The sequence below is a fragment of the Desmodus rotundus genome, chromosome 12 (genome assembly GCF_022682495.2).
Source record: "Desmodus rotundus isolate HL8 chromosome 12, HLdesRot8A.1, whole genome shotgun sequence".
NCBI classification, from domain to species: domain Eukaryota; kingdom Metazoa; phylum Chordata; class Mammalia; order Chiroptera; family Phyllostomidae; genus Desmodus; species Desmodus rotundus.
Window position 1 is genome coordinate 35914964 of NC_071398.1, and position 25478 is coordinate 35940441.

General features: G+C 47.5%; 1 protein-coding gene and 1 pseudogene across 2 annotated transcripts in view; one reads left to right on the top strand and one right to left on the bottom strand.

Moving 5' to 3' along the window:
- Positions 1–1050: 1050 nt before the first annotated feature.
- LOC112320043 (large ribosomal subunit protein eL34-like) lies at positions 1051–2000 on the bottom strand (annotated as a pseudogene).
- A 7424-nt stretch (positions 2001–9424) lies between these two features.
- Positions 9425–25478, top strand: part of RHPN2 (rhophilin Rho GTPase binding protein 2) — a 53988-nt gene continuing 37934 nt past the window's right edge. Inside the window, exons 1-2 of one of the 2 annotated variants that reach the window (XM_024577547.4) lie at positions 9425–9564; positions 22205–22320. In XM_024577547.4, coding sequence (XP_024433315.1) covers positions 9496–9564; positions 22205–22320 — 185 coding nt within the window. In that variant the 5' untranslated portion in view covers positions 9425–9495. The remainder of the gene's footprint in view (positions 9565–22204; positions 22321–25478) is intronic. The other variant, XM_045185352.3, reaches the window with a different exon arrangement.

Consider the following 25478-nt stretch of genomic DNA (forward strand, 5'->3'; position numbering starts at 1 on the left):
TTGTTCATTGTAGTTTCCTATTGAAATATAACGTGTACAAAAAAGTGCACAAATCATAAGTACACGGTTCTTTTCATTGTCACAGAGTGAACGCACCCACGTAACAACAAGCAAATCACAAAATAGAAAATGTCCAGAATCCCAGAAGCAATAATACCAGAATGGACTGATTTTGTCTGTTTTGTACTTTTTATAAAATGGAGCCATACAGTACTTTGTCTGGCTTCTTTTGCTCAACAACGTTTTTTGCGCAAATATTTTGCTCAAAACATAGTTGTCACTTATAATAGTAACGTATTCATTTTCATTTTCATTTTGTAAACGTTTTTATTATGTCAGTATGCCATAATTTATTTGTCCATTCTATAGTCAATGGTGTCAGGGAGGAAAATTCTTCCTCTACCCCTCAAAGCTCTTCTGTCTGATCTAATCAAATTAACATGAGGCAGATTAGCAGGAGAAAAACAAATTAAGGTTGAATAAGATCTGTATCTCCTGAATATATGGAAGAGACCCAGGAAAACTGAGTAACTCACCAAAATGCCAGAAGCCATCACCTTACGTACCACCTGCAGCTAAAGACAAAAGAAGAGCCCTGGCTGGTGTGGCTCAGTGGACCCAGTGTGAACCAAAGGGTCACTGTTTGGATTCCCAGTCAGGGCACATGCCCGGGTTGCAGACCAGGTCTCCAGTAGGGGCCACTAGAGAGGCAACCACACATTGATGTTTCTCTGCTTCTCTTTCTCCCTTCCCCTCTCAGAATAAATAAATAAAATCTTTAAAAAATTAAAAGGAGAAGGTGTTTGAGGTGGAGTTGGTTATGGGAGGTTACCAGAAAAAGCACAGGAAGCAAGGATAAGATTGCTCGCAGACTTAAGCTCATGCCTTCTCTATTGAGAACGAAGGCAAGACTAGTACATTGAGGGACACCTCCACAAACGGGGTTTTCCCTTATAAATGTAAATGTCTTTTTACAAAGGGTAACTCCTACTTGTATTTCTGAGCTTCTCCCACGTCCTCTGTTTCTTAAATTACCCAGCCTAAAATAATCAATATCCCAAAGAGCCATATTTTGGGGTGGCAAACTCTGCTCTCCCCAGTCCCACCTTCAAAACTTCAAATAAGAATTTTCACATTTCAGAAGCCAGGTTAATACATTGTACTATATCTCATTAAACTAGTTTCAGTCTTTTTGTTTGTTTGTTTTATTACTCAAAAGAACTTTGTTTTTTAATTTAGTTTTCTGACTCTAATTTAGTTTTCTGTGCTTGTGCCTTCAAAACTTTCACAATGAGTGCTAGCTGGTGTGGCTGAATGGATTGAGTGCTGGCCTGCAAACCAAATGGTGGCCGGTTCGGTTCCCAGGCAGGGCACATGCCTGTGTTGCGGGCCAGGTCTACAGTAGGGGGTGCATGAGAGGCAACCACACATTGATGTTTCTCTCCCTCTCTTCCTCCCTCCTTTCTCCCCTCTAAAAGTAAATAAAATCTTAAAAAAAAAAAACTTTCACAGTGATTTTCTGCTCCTCAATAAGGAAAGCATGCTTGATCCTATCTTGGACACACTTAGCACACACATGGACCTACTGACATGTATTCATTTTATTTATTTGTATTCACTGATTTTAGAAAGAGGAAGGGAGGAGAGAGAAACATCAATTTGTTGTTCCACTTATTTGTGTATTCACTGGTTGTTTCCTCTATGTGCCCAGACCAGGGATTGAACCCACAAACTTGGTGCATCAGGAGGATGCTCTAACCAACTGAGCTACCCAGTCAGGGTTGTTTTTTCATTTTAGACAACCTCATTTGAACTTTAGGTCTCATGGTAGGAACTCCACAGAGTTGGTTTAGGCACAAACTACATGCAGATTTTGGTGCTTTCCCGATCTTCTTGGTATAAAGGTAAACAATTTTATTACCAGAGGGTTGGGACAGCCTTCTTCTGTTAGAGGCTATATTGTAGGACAGCCTCCACCAGTATGTCAAACGCTGGACCATTCCGAGTGTCTGCAGAAACCATCCCCAGAGAAGAAAAAGGGAAGAAAATAAACAGCCTCAGTCTGAAGAACAGGTCAGTTTGAGTGTCCACCTTGGAACATGCCCGTGCCCTTCTCTGGGGCACACACTTTTTTAAACAATGGGGGTCCCCATGGGGGCAACTGTGCACAGCAAAACCCCTGAACCTGTCCCCAAGGCCCTCTTTCTCTGACTTTTCAGTGAGCCAACAGCAGCCCACCATGGCTCTCTCCTCCCTTCCTTGTTTCACTGTCCTCAGATTTAGTAAATGTACTCTCAAAAAAAAAAAAAAAAAAAAAAGAATAGGTCAATTTAGTTAAACAGTTGTGTCTCATTTCAGGAGGCAGGGATGCAGGTTGGGCTGCTAAAGTTAGGCCTACACTGTGTAAGCAAGCAATCAGGTGTTTAATGAGAGGCATTTGTATGGAAACAAAGAAAAGCAAAAGTTAGTGACCGAGCCAGACTACAGTCCCACTTTCTGAGTTCTGATGGCAAACAGTCCAGAAGATTTCTAGGTCAGGGTGGTAGGGTGGTAGCATCTTTTGTAGTTTGAATGTCTCAAATGATGTCATTGGGTATTCAGGTTAGCTCTCTAAGTGGCTGACACAGCAACAGGCATCTATGAGCTGTTATAGTTACTTCTTTGAAGGTTGTGTGGAATCGTCTAGCTGCACTTTGCAGGGTTTCAGGGAAAGGGACAGTTTTTGTTCCCAATGATTCCAAGTGAAAGGAAGGGAGAAATTTGGAAATATTAGTTTGGAGAGTTACAGCCGAGTATTTGAGGAAATTGGAATTCCAGATCCAGTCCAGTTTACAGATAAATAACAAAAACCTTAAAGAAGTAAATAGGACTAGAATTTAATATCGTAAAGTAGTATTGAGTCATACTTTTCTCTTTAAAATCACCCTCGTTTTTACTAAAGATAGCCAAATTAAGACTAACTTATTCCTCTGACCAGTGTGGCCCAGTTGGTTGGGCATTGCCCGGCAAAGCGGAAACTTGCAGGTTGGATTCCTGGTCGGGGCACGTGCCCCGGTTGAGTTCCGTCCCCTGTTGGGGTGTGTATGAGAGGCAACCAGTTGATGTTTTTCTCTCACCTCGATATTTCTCTCCCTCTTTCTCCCTCCCTTCTCCTCACTCTAAAATAAATACGTAAAATCTTTACAAAGATAAATGCTAGAAACTAACTTAAGAAGATACAGACTCCAACCTTCAGACACCCCAGCTCCGGGATATTTGCTGGCCTTCAACTGTGCCGCCGGGATGACATGAAGTCAGGACGACGCACACCGGACCATAACCTGCCTTGTCGGACTGGCCTGTGCCTGTCTGCATGTAGAGAACTTTTCAACCCCCTCCCTTGATTTCTTTGTTCTGCTTCCCCTCTCCCTCCTTATGAAAACCTCTGTTTACCTGCACTGAGATGTTAAGATGGGCCCTGGCTGATGGTGTGGCTCAGTGGATTGTGTGTGGGCCTGAGAACCAAAAGGTTGCTGGTTCGACTCCCAGTCAAGGCACACCTGGGTTGCAGGCCAGGTCCCCACTTGGGGGTGTGCGCGAGAGGCAACTGATCGACGTATCCCTTGCAGGTCGAGGTTTCTCTCCCTCTTCCCCACTTCCTTCCCCTCTCTCTAAAAATAAATTAAAAAAGAGACATAAGTCCCCCATCTTCCAGATGGCTCTTATCCGAACAAAACCACTTTCCTTTACATCAGCACCTGTATCTTGAGTATTGACTTTTAAAGAGGCAGGCAGCCCGGAGGCCTGCGTTAGGTTACAATAAGATAGTCTGAAATTAAACCATTTTAAGTCCCTGACAAAAGTCAGCCTATATCTTAATAGAGCCTGTCTTGTCTCTCTGCACCTATGATAACACACCTTTGGAATGTCGAGGTAACTTCCCTTTTTCCAAACCCCTCAGGCACAACCACCATTATTATTTTTGTCCTGCTCATTGTTGACTAACCATCCTGTACCCACCTCTGTAAAAGAAGTATGTGTCTATCATTTTACTCTTTTATCCAACCCCAGAGGTTCCCCTGCTTTGCTCTGCTTTCTCCCACCTCTCTCATCTATCACCAATGAATTTCATGTAATCTCCTTATGCCTCCTGTTTTGATTGTAATCTATAAAATAAGGTGCAATACTGCCATTATCTGGAGCATTTTCTCAGTCTTTTAAGGTTTTGCTTCCAGGTAATTGTCCTCAGTTTGGCTCAAATAAACTCATAAAAATTCCTACAAGTTTGGATATTTGCTTACATTGATAGATTACTCATGCAAACTTAATGAGATGTTAGGGGAAGTCAGCCATTATTTTAAGTTATTGTTTTTATGGACAAATTTATAAGCTTAGGTAGAATTGAAGTATTTTTTTTTAATTTATTGAATTTAGAGAGCAAGAGGGAGAGAGAGAGAGAGGAACATCGATTTATTGTTCCACTTATTTATACCTTCATTGGTTGATTCTTGTATGTGCCCCTGACCGGGGATTGAACCTGCAACCTTGACATATTGGGACAATGATCTAACCACCTGATCTACCCGGCCAGGGCCAGAATTAAAGTATTTATATCATGTTGATACCTATGAAGATACGTCTGTTTTTGTGAAATCAACAAACTAAATTAGCTTTAATTTTGAATATTTTTCCCAAGTCACATGAACATGAGAAGCATTTAGCTTAGGCTCTATATTTCTGAGAATTTTAGAATACCTAATTCTTAATTTAGATAAGCACTTGTTTGTTTTTAAGCCAAATAAATAGAGCTCTTTTACAAATCAGCAATACCATCTAGAGGCGGAAAATAACACACATAACACACACACACGTAGTCACACAGGAACATACAAACATGCAAACAAGAGACCGCGTGACTTCCGTAAAAGAAGTGGGATTTGTCCAAATGACGTTTCTCCCCCCCTGTTATTTATTTGTTTGTTTTTGAAGATTTCATTTATTTATTTTTAGAGAGAGGGGAAAGCAGGGAGAAAGAGCAGGAGAGAAACATCCATCCATTGCCTCTAGCACGCCCCCAGCTGGGGACTGAACTGGGGCTTGGCCAACCATGCAGGCCTGTGCCCTGACAGGGAATTGAACTGGTGACCTTTTGGTTTGCCAGTCAGGGCCCCCACACCCTTTTTAAAAATAAAAATTATCTTTTGGAAATTTGCAGTTTAAAAAGACAGCCTAGGTGAGAGTATCAGATATTTATATCCCCAAGTCACAGGGAAAGAAATTCAAGCTCCTCCTAAAAGGGTATTGAGACGAAGGGGGGAGATTTAGAGATGGTGAAAGGTTCCGTGCTCCTCTGTGGCACCATATAGCTTTAATTTCTAAGAACTTTTTTCATAGAAATTGCAAAATTGTGTCTGTTATCATGTCAACAATAAAAACATTTAAATGCAAAATCATGTTTATAATTTACAATGAATTTCATTCACTTAAGGATTACCTTGTAATTTCTGCTTTTAATTTGGTAAATTTTAAGAGGTTCTCCAAGGGAGGGTGCATGTCAGGCTGCTTCCCTGTTAACCCAAAACAAAGGCCAAAGTAAGGAGCCAATAGGTATTAATCTGAGAGCCAGAAGAATAGCTATTGAATTAGTGAGCACTGATTCAGACAGAAACCCAAATACCGTTTCAATTAGAAGGGAAAGTAGGGGTGTTTATGAGAAAGGGAAGTGGAAGAATTACATCAATAGAAGGAAAGCACTTGTATAGGTGCGGATAAGCTAACGTAGTGATCCCAATTCTAAAGAATGTTTTTAATCTTCAGTTCCTAGTCATGGTATCTGCTTTCCTGTTATCTTTGCGAACAGTTTTTTGGAATACAATGGCTCTTTAGGGCCAGTCCAGAGGTTATTTTGCCCAGTTTCAACATTCCGAAGGTTTGAGGAGTGAGGTGCGTGAGGCAGTTCCTCTGGGATGGCACCTCGGACTCCATTTTAAAGTGGCTCCACACACATTATTTTTCACACCCTGTGAACAAAGTCTGAGGAGGTGAGACTTGCATTTTATTTGGAGGAAATTCGTCCCTGGAAAGTCAATTTCTGGCCTCCGCCAGGTGGGAACAGAGCAGAGCAGCTTGACAAAACAGTTGTTTGCAGTTGAGATTTTATGCTTTGCCCATCTCGGGAAATCCCACCCCACTTTTTTTGTTAGGAAGACAGGGGCTCATGGTGCACTTGTAACACATGTCACCAGCCAGGTCGACAAGTAGGAAATTAGATGTTACTCTCCAGCAGCAGCTGTCATGCTTTTTATTTAGTTATTTTTTAAATTAAGTTTTAAATTTTTATTAATTTTGAGCCAGAGCTAGCGAAAGAGAGAGAAATGAAGGGAGAGAGAGAGAGAAACATCAATTTGTTGTTCCACTTATTTATACATTCATTAGTTGATTCTTATATGTGCTCTGCTCTGGAACTGAACTCACAACCTTGGAGTATAGGGACGACGTTCTAACCAACTGAGCTACCCAACCAGGGCTTATTTTATTTTATTTATTTATTTTAGCAGCTTTCATTCTTGGTTACAGCAGGATCGGAGATATGGGGTCAGGCCTGTGGGCTCCCCAGCAAAGAACCATGAGAATATCTAGTCCTGCATAGCCCAAGGAGTGATGCGTAACTGGCTCGCTCACACAGTCAGGAGATGCCGCTGGGAAACAGAGAAGAACTCCCATTCTTTCAAAGATGCTCAGGAGCTAGTCTTACAGTAGACTGATATGTCTGTTACATTATGTATCCTTCCTTCTCTTGCTCTCCCTTTTTAATCAAAGGAGCAGTTCAAGAAGGAAATGGTGTCAGTCTAGAATAAATAACAGATTTTAGTTTGTACTGTATTAACTTTCCCCCCTTTTTAATTTTAAAAATGGGAGAGAGAGAGAAACATCGTATGTTGTCCCATTTGTTTATGCATTCACTGGTTGATTCTTGTATGTTCCCTGACCCGAGATGGAACTCCCAAACCTAGAGTATTGAGAGGACACTCTAAACCAACTGACCACTTGGCCAGGGCCATCCCTGCATTAACTTTTATGTGTATCTCCCTATATGGCAAAGTACTGCTTGTTTTCTGCTTACAATTATGACATAGTTGTCTTTTAAAATAAAGTTTGTGCCTTTACCGGGTAGTTCAGTTGTTTAGAGCGTCATCCTGATAAACCAAGACTGCAGGTTTGATCCTAGTCGGGGCACACGAATAAATGAAACAACAAATCAGTGTTTCTCTTTCTGTCTCTGTCTCTCTTGCTTTCTCTCCCTCCGGCACTCCCTCCCTTCCTCTATCTCTAACACCAGTAAAATAAAAAGTAAAATAAAGTGTGTTTAAAGTGAGCGAATGTAAAGATGATTAAATCAACAATAATACATGTGACACATACACATAGGAGACAAACTGTAAAGGTGATTGGAGCTTCAAGGTGGTAGAAGATGAAAAAATCTGAAGCTGACAGGAAATGACTGGAGTCAGCAGGCCCGAATTAAAACTGATCTCAGTCACAGAGCCTTCGTCTTCTCAAATTCAGATTATTTAGTTCACTTACTTGCAGATGGGTCTTGAGAATGAAACATTCCATCTATACACATTCTGGCTGGAGTAGAATTCCCATTGATACCTTTATTAGTAGCAGTAGTAATAAGTAGTATTACAAATGTACATTAAATACACAAACACTAACGGAAACTGTTGAGCAAAAAGAAGGTTTTAAGTAAACTTACGATTTTGTGTTGGGCCGCAGGCCACCAGCCAGAGTCACGGTTTGGACACCCCTATGACCCACCAACCCAGGATTCCCCAAACGGAAACAACTGATTTTAACTCCCCACCCCGGGGGCTGGTACTTTTACAGGGCAATGGATCAATTATAGAATGACTGACATGATGACATTAGCTTGATACTTTTGACCCTAAGGGAGAAGGGAAGTTTTTGCATCTGCTGGAGTTTCCCCATAAGCTTGTTCCCGTGCTGCGCTGGTTAAAACTCTCCAGCTTCTTTCTTAGAATTAAGACAGTTCTTTCCAGAAACGCCTTTTCTTGTGCAGCACCTTGGAGTTGGCAGTGACAGGTGGATTTTTTGGACATTTACTTGGTTGCTGGTTCTAGGCTGTTGCTATTATTTATTTTAAAACTTTCAAACAACTAATGCACCTCCTTTTAAAATTTTATATAGTTTTATTTTTATTGTTTACACTATTACAGATGTCCCCATTTCCCCCTCATCCCCCCTTATTTTATTTTTTAAGAGAAGTAAACGCTTGGCTTGTTTTAAAATTAACTTGTTTTGTTCTACCTGTGGTATCTACCGCGACCGCCAAATGCAGTGGCAACTGCACAAAGGCGTCCCTCGGTTGGGGGAAGGGTTTTGTGACTGCAGGCCGGCACCCAGGAGGGGCCTGGATTCGCGGGCGGGGAGCTTCCGCCTTGGGCCCAAGGTTGTGGGACCCTGTTCTGTCCGATCTGTCCCGAGTGTATCCGTCAGCCGTGTGTGTGTGTGTGTGGGTGTGGGTGGGGGGCGTGGAGTGGGAGGGCGCCTGAGAGAGGAACGCGAACCCCGTCCCCGGAGCCCGCCTTTGGCTAAGTCAGGCGCGTCTCTTCACCCTGCTAAGAGCGTTTACGCGCACTTGCGTTGTAATACTTTCGACTCGCCAGGCAGACGGTGACCCCGGCCCCATTTTGCAGTTGAGAAAACTGAGGTTTTAAGTGGTGGTTAAAAAACGTGCCGAAGGACATCCGCCGAGTCTCGAGCACAACACCCTTTTGCGGGATCCCTTCGTGGGCACACCCCGCCTCCCAGAGCTGTCTGCATCTCCCAGCCGATCCGCCAGTCTCCGCAATGGGGGTGGGTACAGCGAGTTCACCGCCGCGCCAACGGATCTGAGTCACGCAGCCAAGACCCTCGGTGGTGCAGCCAACTCTCCCTCGGCGTCGCGGACTCGGCCCGGGGGTCCTTTCCGTCGGCAAGCTGTTCCGGACCGCTCAGCCCAGAGCCCAGCGCTCCAGCAGCGCCGTCGACTGGGCGTTGGGTCTGATCACTGCCCTCTGGAGCCTGCGCTCCTCCGGGGAGAGCCGCACGACTTTACTGAGCTCCCTGCATCTGCCCCGCGGCTCCAGATGAGGGGCCGGATCCCAGGCCTAGCCTAGCCGCAGACCACCCCGCCCCGCCCCTGAACCACAGAGCTGAGACGCGACGCCCAGATGAGTCCCCGGGTCTCTGAGAGGGAGAGCTTGGAGCGCAGGGGTCCCAACTCTCCGCGCGGCCAGCCACCAGCCCGGGGCGCCGGCTCCGCCCGGCCAATCAGGAGCCGGGGCGGGACCGGGGGTGTGGTCTCGGCTGGCCCCGCCGCGTCTCCAGGGCCAGTGGCCTGGGCCGGGGCGGGGCTGGAGGTGCGGCGCGTGGGCGGGGCGGGTCAGGGCGCCCTCTGCGGCCGGAGCGGCTGCCCAGCCTCAGTCCGCTCTCGGTGCCCAAACCGCCAGCATGACTGACGCTCTGCTGCCCGCGGCCACCCAGCCTCTGGAGAAGGAGAATGACGGGTACTTTCGGAAGGTACGTGGCTTCGGGCGGGCGGCGAGCTGCGGGCTGCAGGCTGCGGGCTGCAGACCTCCTTTCCACCCCGCGGGGGAGGGGGCTGGGGGGCGTGAGGCCGGGGTGGACCAGGCCAGAGCCGGAGGGAATGTGCTGGCCTGGGGCGGCCGGGGCGGAGGCTCGGGTGAGGACAGGTGGGGCGGCCGCGTAGAGCAGGTGGCTTCCGGGGCTGGGAGGGTCGCTTGGGGCGGCCCGCGCAGGTGCGGGGAGGATGGGCCGGGAGGGTGCCCCTGGGGAAGGGACCCGGTCCTCCGCTGCGCTGCGCGCTAGGACCCGAGCGCTTGGCCGGGCCACGGCTGGAGATAGAAGGACCACCCCAGGGGGGTTGGCGGTCTTCTTTTGCCTCTAGAATGCTTCCAGTATCCGTTTCTTTGATTTTTTAGAGGGTAGGAGAGAGCTGCTGGTGGGAGGTGACCTCGGGCGTCGCCCTGCTTCTCTACCCCAAGTCGCCTTGGAGGGGGTGAGCGCGGCAAACTGTGTGATTTATTTGGTTGTTGGAGAAACCCGGGCCGAGTGCAGGCTTCGCAGGAACGTGGCTTGTCCAGGAGACCCTCGGTATACACACAGGCCTCTCGCCCTGGAGATGAGTCCGCAGTCCAGTCCCTCAAAAAAGACCCCACCCCTCGGGGTGGGGTGGGGGGGGCGTTCGGGTGCCCGCAGGTGGCAAGGCCTGGGCTACAAAGATGCTTTTTGAGGCTGGAGTCACAGTGACTCCTGCCACTCTTCCTCCCTGCAGGTCCCTGCCAGTCTAAAAATAGCCTTTGGAGCTTGGCCAGGTTTGACTGTATGGGTTGATTGTAATTGTTTTTTTATTTTTAATGAGATACATGACCGAAAGTGTAATAATAAATAGGGAAGTGAAACTGTTTCCACAGAACAATCAATTCTTAATTGTTAAAAGCCTAATGATCCAGTGGTAAATGGACTTGGCATCTTCCTTCATATTCCTTGTGAGGGTTTTGCTCTCTGCTGAGGAGCAGTGGCCCCAGGGGATGGTCGGGAGGAGGGGAATCTGGAAACAGGTGAGGACAGAGTGGAGAAAAATTTTTTTAAAGTGAATTGCTTTTAGCATTAAAAAAGAAGTTGTTTTAAGGTATATTTAAGTTCAAAGATGTCATTATGGAATTACAGGATTATAACTTCTAATTATGTGTGGCATTTGGGACAGAGGATCACAGGCCATGGAATTGCAGAAGGAGGCAGGGCCTGGGAATCACTAGATCTTGGTCCTAGGGCCTCAGAGCCTGACTGCCACCCCCACGAAATTGCTCTGCAGCCTCCAGCAAGTTACTCCCTCTTTCTGGGACTTCATATCCTCTCTGAATTGTATCTCTGAACAGGCGGAGGTCTGAACCTACATCACCTTCTGGGGGAAATGACCAAGGGAGGGGCAGAAGAGATGGAGAACACCTGTGCGGGTTATGTTCCCAAGTCTTCCAGAACAGGTTTTCCAGGGGGAGGATGTGCACAGGAAAGAGTAGATGGCCAGGGAGCCGTGAAAGGATGTGGAGTTGGATGTTTTTTAGATGCAGTTTCTATGGTAGTGGATAAGAGAATAATGGGTGCAGACTACGATGAATCACTGGTTTACAGTGAGAAGCATCTCTTTTGAAAAGGAGACCTTGTAATGATTATTGTGCTACATCATACAAGTCCAAGGAATGTTCTTTGTATGAGGAAATAAGAGGTGCTGAGGTTGAACCCTTCCTGATACAAATGCTCCTTTGAATGAAAGATAGAGAGGGTTGAAGAAGGGGAGATAAAGCACATCAGGTAGGGGGAACAGCATGGACAAAGGCGTGGGATTGTGAACGCTTGTGGTGCAGAGGGGTAAGTGCTTCCTGGATACACAGGAAGAGAGCTGGGGATCCATCAAAGTGTTTAATGCAGGAAGAGGCATGTGAGTTCATGTCACAGAAGATAACTTTGACAGCTGAGTTGTTGTTTGGTGGGGTATTGAGAGGCAATGGTGGAGCCAGGCAAGGAGGAATTAGAGTTGGGAACCGAGGGGTTAGCCCACTGTGATCTCCATTTTCTCTACCCTTCCTACTCTGATGCATGGACTATTGATGACTTTTCAGTCAGTTATATAAAGTGCTGTTTATACCACTTTGTGGTAAAGTGCCTCACCACCCATCCTACCTACCAGCTTGCACCCCTACCTCAGACTGGAGGCAGTGATCGCAGTGAGGAGGCTGAATGAGGGCCTGAATAACAGCAGTGTCTGCAGGGAAGGGAAGAACTAATGGACAGGATATGGTCGGGAGATGGTGTTGACAGGAATCCAAAATATCTCCTAAGGTGTCTGAGTGGATGGTCATGTGCCTCACTGACGTGGGGGACCAAGGTGGTGGGTGTGGGAGCAGGTGGAATTGAGGCCTCCATGTGGTGGTCCCAGTGGGGAGTTCATTCCATGGACCTGGTAGGCCTGAGATCACCCTGGCTGGAGATGTGGCTTCTGGAGGGGGGCAGGAGGGGGCACCGGTGTAGGATATTGTGAAAAAGGACCCAAGACAGAAGGGAATAGTACCTCCACTTAAGGGACAGGCAGATAGATGGGAGGCAAACCAGGAGGGTGGCAGCAGTGTCGAGGAATCTGAGAGAAGGGAGTCTTTTTATTTATTTATTTTATTCTCTTCCAAGGACTTTTTTTTTAATTGCTTTTAGAGAGAGAGGAAGTGGGGTGGGAGGAGAGAAAGAGAAAGAAACATCCAGTATGTGCCCTGACCAGGAATTGAACCTACAACCTTTTGGTTTATAGGACAATGCTCCAACCAAATGAGCCACACCAGTCAGGGACTGGTCAGGGCAGAAGAGAGTCTTTTTAGTGGAGAGGTGAGGTTGATAAGTCAGAAGACTTAGTCTTTTAAGATTTAGGATTTAGATCTTTGGGGGTTGTTAGTAAATGAGTGGGTGGAGAGTTGGGACCAAATATTTGTGTGGCAGTTGCAGGGGGAAAAGGACAGAGAAGATAGCTGTTCGAGGGAGATGGGGTTAGAGAAGAGAGAAGAAGGCAGGTTTGTTTTAGAATGAGGAAGTCTAGAGCCTTTTTAAAGATGAAGATGAAAACATTGGGTGGGCTGGGTTTGCTGAAGATTCAAGGGGTAGAAGAGAAGCTGTGGGGGGTCCCAGGAGGAAAATGGGGAGGCCAGGATTGGAAGTAGCTGCTGCATTTAGGCTGGGTGAGCCAGCCGGGAGTGGTGAGGACCCTTCAGGCTGGAGGTGCAGCCAGAGCGTCATACAACTGCTCCCCGAGCAGGCTCCCCCGTTCTGTCCTTGGACTTTGGGGATTTTGCTCACCCTTACAGGACCAAATTAGTTTCTACTAAATTTGAGCTTCTCTTTCATCCTGTTGTCTGTATCCTACTTTCCTTCCCCTTCCTCTTTTCTTGAAAATGCCATTCTAGCCCTGGCTGGTATGGCTCAGTGGATAGAGTGCTGACCTGGGAACCAAAGGTTTGCTGGTTCCATTCCTAGTCAGGGCACATGCCTGGGTTGTGGGCCAGGTCCCCAGTAGGGGGCGTGTGAGGGGCAACCACACATTGATGTTTCTGTCCCTGTCTTTCTCCTTCCCTTCCCCTCTCTCTAAAAATAAATAAATAAAATCTTTAAAAGAAAAAAGAAAATGAAAATGCCATTCTGCTCCATTCTTTCCAAAAGCATTTATTGAGGGACAGCTCTGAGCCTGATGCTTGAACCAGCTTTGTTGCTTTAGTCCAGAAAGCAAACAATGGGGAGGGGGATGTCCACAGTCCATATGTACAGCTTCAGGTCTGTTTTGTGTGACTTGTACATGCAATGAAGACTAATTGCCTAGAAGTCCACTGTGCTGGCTGGGCCTGGTACATGAGTATGTGAGACAGTCATTGGCAGAGAGGGAAGCCCACTGGTAAGTCAGGGTCTTCTTGGGCTGTGCGTGACTTAGCTGTAAGAAACCAAGGACATGACACAACTTAGCCCCATGTCTGGCGTGGGCACTCCCCAGTACAGACCCTGGCGTCCTGGGCTGACACCACAGGGGTCTCTGGATTAAAAACAAAAAATAGAACACTGTCTGGTCTATGGTAATATGTCTCCGTCTTCTCTGGTTTCTCACTGTTTTTTCTTTCTTTCTTTCTCTACATTTGTAAGATTAGTACTACAAATTACTTTCTTAAAAGAACGACCAGTGGAAATGGAGCTGCTTTTTCCCCGGATTTCTATGCTCATCCTAATGAAAGTCTTGGAAGAACATGTGTTCTGGCCTGTAGTCAATGCAGAGTAATGCAGGCTTCTAACACACTGCATCCTGAGAGCAGGGCCCATCTCCAGGGCTTTCCAGGTGTTGTGGTCCCAAAACCCGAAGTAAAACCTGTTTTGGGCCAAGAAAAGCTAGAGAAAGCCGTTGCCTAGGCCTGCTGAAAGGGCCGAAATGAAAGGGTTCAGCACTGCGTGGAAGGAGAGCCCGCACAAAGTGCAGCGTTGTCAGGCCTTATCTCTGCCTGTCCTTGGGGAACGCTAATGACCCGAAATGAATTTAGCTCCATTGTTTTTGCTCAAGAGCTGGAGGAGAAGTTGTTTTTCGTTCGCAGAACCTCCCCGCTGGATAGGGCCCCAAGGTTCATGGTGTCCTGGTTTATGGCCACTGTTTGCGCTGTGCCTCCTGCAGGCTCCAGCACAGAAGGCAGGAGAGTTTTTTTTTTTCAAACCCAGAAGCTTCTAGTTCTTTCCCTGCACCATTCATCTTAGTGGGGTGTAACTTCATGTGATACATGTGTGTGGGGAAGCCTGCTGGGCCGATCCGCAGAGCACAGATACTGGGGGCTCATCAGCTCCAGCTTTACTGGGTGGGGATGATGTCCCTCCAGGTATTTGAACCCATCCCCTCGGAGCCTTGAATCCTTTCCCTTGGAGGGGGGGGGTGGGAGGCGGAGGGAGGATGTGAAGGGTTGTGATGCCGTCTCCTCCCCACCCCAGACCCCATGTGGTCAGAGACAAGTTCTAAAGCCCAGACTGCATGCACCTAGGCTGACCATGGCCTCGGTGACGGTCTGCCTAGGTGCACTGGTGCTCACCGACAGCCCAGAGGTGTGTCTGACAAATACCTTCTCACAGTGTGGGATCCCGGCCAGGAGGGGTCCCCTGGCAGAAACAGAATTTTCATGGTGACTCAGAGGAGAGTCAGTCTGATGAGCTGTAATACTATAAATGTCCCATGCTTCCTGGGGCTATTTGGACAGATTTCAAGACACCACCTGATGACACCGAGCATTGGCTTTAGGCTGATCACCACTTCCTCGTTTGGCTCAGGTACCAGAGTCTCGTGACACAAAAGCCTACGTTGGCGGTGGCCACAGAGCACAGTGAAACTGCAGGTGTAGCCCAGCCAGAGGACTGAGTGTTTGTCACAGCAGGCAGTGAGGAGTGCCAGCAGGAGCCAGGTGTCCAGCTCGTAGTCCCAGAGACAGAGAGAGATGCAAGTCCTTCTAATCTGGGCAGACCCACGAGCTCACTAGGGCTGGCCGTAGGCCCTCAGAAAACCCCCGGGTTCAAACTGGGATGTAAGAAGAAGAAAGGCAGGTGATCGAAAGCCACTTAAGAAGTAGTTATCTGTAACATAAATAGCTGCAGAAAAGGTCATTACGGAAGTGTACAAAACACACATCCAGCCCCCACCCCACTCCACCCCACCCCACCAGTCACCCTCTAGATAAGGACTCTTCACTGCTGGTGAGTAGTGGTTGAAGTAAGCAAGCCATTAGTTGGGTCTGGAAGTACATTGATTCATGGAAGTTTTAGTGATTGTAAATCTCTGTTATTCATTCGGCATGCTGAAAAATAACTGAGTGGCATGCGGTCGGTATTCACGAAGATTTGTGGAGCGGGCGGAAGGGAGCCTCTAGTCAAAGGTTATGGCTGAGTGCAGATCTGTATTTTGGGCGCGTGGGTTGAGGTGCTGGAGGCGGCACCTGGACCTCGGCTTGCAGCCCTGATGGAGGTCCGGGAAGGGCAGGAGGGCCCTTGACAAGATTCATGTTTTAAATTTTATGGATGTGCAAAAGCTGTCTTCTGTTCATCCAGCCTGCCCTGAATCTCTAGTGTGAGGTGAAGAGTTAAATGATATGTATGTGTGTATTGCAAGGTATTGCATATTATTTCTGTGTTTTCTGGTTGACGGCATCTGGCTAACTCATAAACAAACAATTCTGTTTTCCAGTCTGGTGTTTGAGTGAGGAATTTTGTAAGTAGGAAGGAGTGAGAAAGGTAGAGAAACTGTCTGCACTAGAGAAGCAGCAGAAAGCACCCGCTCTCCCGTGGCCTGTGTGATGGTGTCTAGCCAGGAGACCCTGCACCGCCATCCCTCATCAGTCTTACTTCTGGCCTGGAGACCCCAAGTTCGCACCGTGTCCTCAGTTTGCTGCAAACACACCTACATGTATGGGCTTTGTCTGTGGCTGCATGTAAGAAGGACCCCACTGGTTCTCCAGGTGGGGGTGGGGGTACCAGGCGCCAGGTGCTGCCCAGAGCGGGTCCCCCAGCCTGGGAGGAAAGACTGATCCATTCCTTCTGTGTCTGCCCTCCCGGTGGCCTGGCCAATTTACCTTTTCAGAGCCAACCTCTGCAGGTGTAAGTTAAGTATCCTTCTCTTTCTTTCAAATCAAGTGCCTCCAGTTTTTGCCGAGGTGCTGTCCCTCAGTATGTTTCCCAGCTGAGCAATCTGACTGTACGCTAAGGGCGTGCAGGTGTATGTTGACAAATACCGTTTTCACTCTAGGCGGGCTTATTCTAAGGTAGGACTTTTTAAGTTGCAGGTGCCAGAAGAATCCAATCCAAAATGGCTTAGGCAGATAAACACTGGTAAAGCCTCACCAGAATGAAATTCTACTCACACTGAAAAGCAACAAACTACTAAGTGCAATAAGCCAGACACGAGAAAATACGTACTGTGCGATTCAGTATATGTGAAGTTCTAGAACAGGCAAAAAGTCTATGGTGATAGAAACCAGAGTGTTGGTTGCCTGGCAGTAATGGAAATGCTCTATTTTTTAAAAAATTGGGGCAGTGGTTACACAGGTTTATACATTTGTCAAACTCAATGAACTATACTTAAAATCTATGTATTTTATTATATTTAAATTAAAGCTCAGTTTAAAAAGTGAATGCATTGGCTCCTGGCCCGGCTTGATCTAGGGCTCAAATGGTGCCATCAAGATTCAGTTTCTTAGCTCTGTTCCCCTGGGGTGGCTTCATTTCTGGGGAGACACTCCCCTGCTGTGGTAAGGTGGCTACCACTGCCCAGCCCCACGCCCTGCAAGGTTCACAGCTGCCAGGGAAAATGAAGCCTGAAGGGTTGTGATTGTCCGATGTCAGGTGCTCACCCTGAACCCTTGATCATCCAAATGCCCAGGCATGAGTCAGGTGTTCTTCCCCTTGGAAAGGAGGTGCGGGAGTATGGATTTACCACGTCTCACCATCCTGGGCTGTGAGGAGGGAGAGTGGAACACACGCCACTGTGCCCAAAGGATATACAGTGATGCTGGGCAGCCCTCAGCCAGGGAGCCTGTGGGGGTGTCTGGGTATTGGTAGGCGAGCTGCCCCAGCATTCCCACACATTCCTGCTGCTCACATTGCCTCACGGCCCATCTTAGAGTGCCAGAATGGACACAGGCTCACGTCCCATGCCCACCCTTACTGCCTCTACTTAACCTCTCAGTAGCTCACTTAACCTCTAGGCCTTAGAGTGTGGGATCTGAGATTCTGGGTCCACATCAGCTGTCTGACACATAGGAAATGCCCACAGAGCTAGTGATGGAGCTGACGTTTCACTTGCCCTTGAGTGTTGGCTGTTGGACCATCCATCCTTCCATGTTCTGAAACTGATGCAAATACCTGAACTTTAGTGTGGTGAGGGAACCGACAGACCCCACATGGGGGAAGGACTCACCTTCCTGTCAGGCTTGCAGACAGTGGTCCTGGAGGCCAGGACAATTCAGTTGCCCCTTCCTGCTCCAGGTGCCCAGGCTAAGCAGGTGCTGCCCTGGCCTCTGGCACAAACCCAGTTTTAGAGCAGCTCTACATCCTCTTGTAAACCAATCAAGAACTAAGAAGTGGGCAAGGACTGTGGGTTCCTGCCAGGAGAGAACCTCTGGAAGGGGCCAGTGGACATGGATGGCTAAACAGCCTCCGGTGACCTCGGGGGGTGGGTCTGTCTTGCTGTCTTGCCCAGATTCACTTCTCAAGGCTCCAGGAAGTTTCCCAATAACCCTTGGGCATTTCTGGTGTCTCCAGCAGGCCCAGTATTCTTACTTGTCAGTAAGAAGTAATTTCATTTGTGTCCAATTACTTAGTCAACTCTAATCCTAAACATTCCAACGTCTTATCTAGAAACTTGACCCCACATCTGTGGGCTGCTTAGGGTGTAGCAATTCCAGGCCAGCCAGAAGTTGGGTAAAGCATAGGAGCAAGAAAAGTTCTTGTCCAGGAGCTGGAATGGCTGCTTATCTTAGCTCTGGGAACGTACATAAAGGAATTACTTATTAAAGCTTCTCTGTCAGATGGAACACTGCTTTGATGAACCATGTAATCTGCGTCAGACTGAACTATCCCTCCCAGTAATTTTGGGAAGTGGCAAAGGAAAGAGGCTGGCAATTATTTTAGCCCTTTAATATTAAATTAGCTTAATATTAAAGATAGTTTACTCACATCTGAAAAAAGACAATTAGTTTTTTGATTTTTATTTTAAATCAGGAATCACTTAACAATTTGAAAGATACTGACTTTAAGATCATTCCAACTCAGGTTCTGAATGTCTGTGCACTTTGGAATTGGAGGGCTGCGTAGGGGACAGGTTACGGCAACAAGCTGGGAAGTGAGAATGAATAATCTTTGTGGGAGGAGAAACATAACTTGTTTCTGACTTACTTGTCCAAAGGCCACTGATATGGGGATCCCTGAGAAGGTCGGGGCTGTAGATAAACCACTTCGCCCTCCTCCAGGTGGAGGCCGTGGGTGTGGCGTGGGCAGAGGTGGGGGAGGCTGGGTGTGTGCGGACCTGCCACGGCAGTGACGCAGCTGGAGAGAAAGGGCGGTGCTCTCACTAATACTGCCCACCAGCCACTCCCAGTGCCTCACCACAGCCCATTCAGTGGGCAGAACCTCAAGATAAGCTTCAAAAAGGAATGGAGCCTTCACTCAGATCCCAGGGCTTCTACCTGCTGGGTGGGACGCAAACTTTTATTTGGATCTTAAACTTTTCAGAATGAAACATTGTAATCCAAATATCCCAGGAAATAATGGACAGAACAGATAATTCATTAAGAAATTCAAGCGATCAATAATATGTGAATAAAATGTTTACCTTCACTAATAATAAAGGCAGATTGGAAGCCTGGGGTACCTGTTTTGGCACACCATCTTGGCACAGGCTCAGTTGGTGTGGCTCAGTTGGTTGGGCATCATTCCGTAAATCGAAAGGTTCCTGGTTCAGTTCCCAGTCAGGGCACAGGCCTGGGTTGCGGGTTCAGTCCCCAGTTGGGGTGTGTGCAGGAGGCATCCGATCAATGTTTCTCTCTTGAATCAATGTTTTACTACCTCTTTTTCTCCCTCCCTTCTTTCTCTAAAAGTAAATAAGTAAAATTATAAAAACAAAAACAAAAACAAAACAAAACTTGGCACAGATTAAAAATAATACTTTCAACTCTACAAATAAGTTGAGACAAATAATCCAGTTTAAAGATGGCCAAAAAGCCCTGGCTGGTATAGTTCAGTGGATTGAGCGCAGGTTGCAAACCAAAGGGTCGCTGGTTCGATTCCCAGTCAGGGCACATGCCCCGGTTGCGGGCTATGCTCCCCAGTGGGGCCTATGTGACAGGCAATCACATATTGATGTTTCTCTCTCTCTTTCTCCTTCCCTTTCCCTTTCTCTGAAAATAAATAAATAAAATCTTTTAAAACAATGGGCAAAAAATCTGAATCGATATTTCTCCAAAGAATGTACACAAATGGCCATAAGCATACAGAAAGATGTTCAACATCATTAACTCTCAAGGAAATGCAAATGGAAACCACAGTGAGATGACCACACCCTGTAGGTTGGCTGTAATAAAAACGATGGACAATAACAAGTGTTGGTATGGATAAATTGTAACCCTTATACACTGTTGGTGGGAATGTAAAATAGTGTGGCCATTCTGGAGAACAGTGCGGCAGTGTCTCAAATGGTGAAACATAGAATTAACCATATGACACAGCAGTTCTACTCCTAGATATGTAGCCAAGAGAAAGGAAAGCATACAGCCACATGAAAAGTTACCCATAAATAAGCAACCCTATTCACAATAGCCAAAAAGTGAAAGCAGATGTCCATCAGCTGACGAACGGACGGATAAATGTGGTGGATCTGTACAGTGGAGTGTTAGGGACAAAAGGGAACGAAGGACTGACATGCTAGCCTCAAGGATGACCCTGGAAAACAGGATGCTAAGTGACAGAAGCCCATTACAAAGGCCGCATTTTGTATGATTGCATTTATATGAAATGTCCAGAATAAGCAAATACAATGTCCAGAAAGTATCCAGCCACGCGCTATGAAAAATAGAGACTTTTATTGAAGAAGATACAAGAAACATTGTACATAGGACATCAATGCCTCAGTCCCCTCCAAAGTAGGCACCCTGGGACCTCACACAGTTCTCCCAGTCGCCATCAGCTGCCCTGTCATGTTTTCCTGCACCTCACTGATGGTCTGAAATCTCTTCCCTTTCAAAGGTGATTTTAGTTTTGGGAAGAGTCAGAAGTTGCAGGGTAACAGACCTGGGCTGTAGGGTGGCTGAGTGACCTGGGCGATTTGCTGTTTTGCAAAAAAAATTCTGCACTAGGTGTGATGCACGAGCAGGTACGTTGTTGTGATGAAGTTGCCTATCACCAGTGCCATAGCTGCAGCTTTCTGAATCGTCCAAATACCGGTAGTTTCCATGGACAAATGTTCAAACTTAATACAAAATTTGATACAGATTTGTTGCTCTACTTGCTCAGCCACTTTGAATGTAACAGCCACGCAGTACACGTGCTCACTCAACGGCGTCTACTGTCCCCACTGATGAGTACAGTGAAGTCGTCATTGTTCACACATGTGCATTCCAGTCCACTCTCCTTGGCTGCCAGGTTCCATCCATGTAGCGCAAACCCTCAAACTGTTCTCGTTGTATTTAACAATGGCCGGAATTTTTCTGGACAGACCTCACACGTGCAGACACAAAGTAGATTAGTGGTTGCCCAGTGCTCGAGGGAAAGGGGACAGGGAATGGGGAACGCTTTTCTTTCCTGGAGAATAATTGGGCTCTGGTGTGTGGGGGCCACTAAAGAGGTTAGACCCCATCACACTACCCTAGAAATAAACTTAAAGAAAAAACTTGAGGTTTATAAAGCTTCATGTTTACAATTATACATCAAATAATTATATAATAGCAGATGCTTGGATACAATCTAACTGTCCAATTATACGGAAATAGTAAATCCTAAAAACGGAGTAGCCCTGGTTAGAGCATCATCCCGATACACCAAGGTTGTGGGTTTGATCCCCTGTCAGGGCACATACAAGAAACAACCAGTGAGTGCATAAAAAAGTGGAACTAATCAATGACTCCCTCTCTCTCCCCCAACTCCCTTCCTCCCTCTCTAAAGTCAACAAGTTAAAAAAGAGGGAGCAATATTATACAATCGTTAAAACCATTGTTTTGAGGGGCATTGCATAATACAGGAAATTTCCGTGACAGACTATGAAGTGAAAAAACATAACCTTCATGTGCCCTGTGAGGAAAGGGTTAACACAGCAGGCCTGAGGCTGCTGTCCTTGGGAAGGCCCGCTGGAGAGGTTGCTGCCTCCCACCCCTGCCCTGCCCCCAACCGGGCTCTTTGCAGTGTCGCCTCCTTCCCCTAACTGATAAATCTGGCTTACAGTGCCTAGACTGATGGTAAAAACCACGTGGTTTATAATGAACACCTGCTTGCCTTCTGGAAGCCTACACTTTTGGAGTTTTGGTATGTGCTGGGCAGGAGGGTGTCTTTACGATCAACCCCCAATAAAACCCCTGGGTGTTTATTCTCAAATGGGCCGACCTGGGCAGAGACATTGCATCCCTGGCGCTGGGAGGAGAGTGTGCTGTGCGTGAACTCTCACGGGAGAGAGCAAGCACAAGGAAGCCTGCACGTCGATTCCTCCAGAGCCGCCTGTGTCTTTCCCCCATGATCCATCCGTGCGCCCTTACTCAGCGGTGGTCAGAAATCTTAGCCGCGACTGCAACTACATGCTGCGTCCTGTGAGTCCTAGCGAATCTCTAAACATGGGGCTCATCCTGGGGACGCCGGCACAGCCGCTGATGTGGAGGAATAACATGTATATAAAATACATGGGGAGGAAGGAAGCCAATTTACAGTGGCTATTCTGGAATTGTGTTATAAGTAGCTTTAAAAAAAAATACTTTCCAGTATTTCACATGTTTTCCATGTTGTTACTTTTATTTTTAGAAAAATTTAGTTTTAAAATCATTTTCTGTTACATTAAATGTTGTCATTGATTTTAGAGCAGCTGACCTCTGACGGGGCATCTCTCCTTGTCCCATAGGGTTGTAATCCCCTTGCACAAACTGGCCGGAGCAAACTGCAGAATCAGAGGGCTGCCTTGAACCAGCAGATCCTGAAAGCCGTGCGGATGAGAACTGGAGCAGAAAACCTTCTGAAGTAGGTGTCTGCTGGCTCCACGGCCTCGGCTGGGAGCCTGGCCTCCCCTGAGGCCTGCCATCTATTTCCTAAACTCATAGGCCTGCCCAGTTTTCTGTCCATTTCTGAGTTTTAGCTTTGGGTTTCCTTCTCGTTTCTGGCACCTGGAGCAGGCCCTTGCTTGGCTAGAACTTGTTATGTTAGATACAGGTATTTCACCCAGCCTGTCCATGTGTTTGGGCACACAGGGCCCTGGGGGGTGTCCAATTATTGTATTCATGTTTCTTTTCCCTGCTTTCTGGGGGATGCGTCTACTTTCCTTACTGCCTAGCACTGTGCCTGGTCTAGAATCTCTATTAGTGAATGCGTGTTGAATGTATGAAGGAAGGGAAGGCAGAAAGGAGGGAATGGGGGTGTTTCTATTGCCAGTGTCCATCCCTCTAAGGAGAGGGGCCATCACAACCCCACACTCCTGGAGCACTTGCTTGTTATACTCTGGTGGTAAAACGGTTACTTATCAAGCAACTCAGCGAAGCCTTCCCTGTACACAGGCAGCTATAGCCCTGTCCACACCCTGCAGTGTAATGCAAGACCATGTGCCAGCTTCCTGTTCTGAACTTCCTTCAGGGTTCTAGGGCCAGTCCTTGTCAGCCCCGTGCCGCCTTCTGTATCTGGGAGTTGAGGCAGGCCCCATGCCTGCTGCCCAGGGAAGTGAGGCAGATGCCTCCCGGAGCCTCCAAAAGAGACATGGAGTGCTTGTAGGAGTCGGGAACCCGGAAACCTGGCAGGGAATCCGGGAGCCTGGCAGCATGTGGCTGTGGGTGTTCCCAGTGGTTCAGCCGTAGGGAGACCAGATGGCTCAGAGGTTGTTGGGAAAAGCAAATACACCCAACAAGGTGTTTATAAAGGAGCCACGATACTCTGGTAGTCACAGATACGTGTGATTGGCTGGACCAACTCCTCCACATAGGGGCGACTCACCTGAGCATTCAATAAACAGGAGGCAGGTTTCTGACCGTGAACTTGGGCTAAATTCATTTCCGAATCATTCTGCATTTGCTCCTCAGGAGAGGTCTCTGAGATATTAAGTAGGGAAGTAAAAGGTGCAGGACAGCATGCTGTGTGTGTATTTTAAAGGACTTGAACATGTGCTTTCGTTTATGCACAGACTATTTCCAAAAGGGATGAAAAAAGAAGCTGTTACTAGAGTTGGCTCTTGGGAGCAAGACCAGGGTTGGGGGGAAGGTGACTGTCCTTTTCATTTTACTCCCTTCAGTGTTTGAATGTTCTTTCCCAAAGTACACGAGCTACTTTCATTTATTTTTATTGTGGAATACCGCAGAGGCTCAGAAGAATCATATACCCGCCCCCGAACCCACCACTGGGTCAGGAGCGACAGAGCTGTGCCTGTGTTGGTTCTGTTACTCGTGGACTGGCAGAGGGCACAGGTCCTGGGGTGGCCAAGTGTCGGGAAACCTCTTCTCCAGCTACTTCTGTAATAGGGCGGAAGGGAGGTTGTTACTGGAGGCAACTGGGAAAGTATTGTAACACTTCACCTTTTAAAATGTTGCACAGTGTTCCTGTCCCCAGAGAAGGCTGGGGACTGTCCGGTCCATAGCACTGTGGACCGCATGCGGCTAGCGCAGCTCCGGAGAGGCCTCTGTTTTCAGGAGTGCCCACCATGTGCTGGGCTCGAGGTGCCGGGAAGGCCGCAGGCACGGTCCTTTGGTATGCTGTGGCTGCGGGTTTTGATTGACACTCTGACAGGCCATCGCTGTGGCCCAGGGGACAAGTGGGCAGCCCTGACTTTGTGGCTTCCCCAGAAGTGGGCTAGAATTGACTTGCCTGTTCATTCACCCCACAAATTGATTTGTTGAGCACCTACTAAGTGCCAAGCAATGTCTGAAGTGCAAGGACAAGGGTGCAAGCAATTCAGGTGAGACTGCTTTTGCGATGCTTGGTCTCTTGAGGGGGGACCCTAATGCCCCAGGAAGCAAATCCGATCGTGTCAGGAGGTGGTGTGTCTAGGATGTTGGTGGAAGGGAAATGTGATAGAGGTGGCCATGGCCTTGGAGACACAGGGTGGTCAGGGAGGCCCTCTCCGACCGGGGGACTTGGTGTTTCTAAGCTGGGAACCAGGCCAGTTCTCTCTGTCTCGCCCTGTGAATAACACCAGCAAACAGCCTCTCAGAGGCCCCTCGGCTGCGGCCCCTTGTGCAGTGGGCGGGGGTTGAGCTGGCGGGGGCTGAGGCAGAACGGTATTGTTAATGATTCTCACAGCGACCAAAGGTTCAAAGTGCCCCTCTCTGCAGAATGTTGTCAAAGGAAACCCTGCAGGTGTTTATTAATCTGACTCCCCGGGCACCAGTGGTTTCCCCCAAACAAGCCCGGCAGTCAGCTAAGCCGACTCTAGCCCTGTGGGTGTGCTGGGCTGTGGGTTAGGTGGCTGGCCCTGCTGGGAAGGGGTAGGTTCAGTTATAAATTGGGCACTGCTGCATGTCTGTCTGTTGTTGGTCTGTTCTCAGGTTCACACATGACCCATCACAGCCCCCAGATGAAGGCAGACCAGTTGGAGTATGTTTGGGGGCAGGACGTTTGGGAAGGTGTCCCCCAAAGTGCAGAAATGCAAGGGTCCCAGTCCTTACCTGCATTGGGAACGGGGCTTTGAGGCTGGGCAGGCACTGTGAGGAGCCAGGTTTTATACCCTTTCAAGGTCTTCTCTGATCTGTATCAGCCAAGAGTCCATGAGCTTCCTGGACTTTGATTAGGAAGATACTGGCTATTTTAAATACGCTTTTACAGGCTAAGCAAGGACAATATTCTCTCTTTTTCCTGCTCCCTTACCTTCCTTGAGAAAAGCTGGGGTAAAATGTGATGATGTTTCTCTGAAACGGAGAAGGTCTTTGTGAAATTTAAAACAAATTGCCATATAGTTCAGCTTTAATTGTTTCTTTGAACAAGGGTAGGTAAGTCATTTACCCTCTTTGGGCTTCATGGTCCCTCTCATACTGGTAGCTGTTGGGCTGGAGCAGGGTGGGCCACTCTGAGGCCTACAGGGTCCTGGTGGGCATGGAAAGGAATGAAGGGCTGGGACTGGTGCTGTGAGACAATAGGGAGTGGTAGGGACTGTGGCAAAGTACAGGACATATGTGTTCTTTGGAGGGGACAGCTGCAATTTG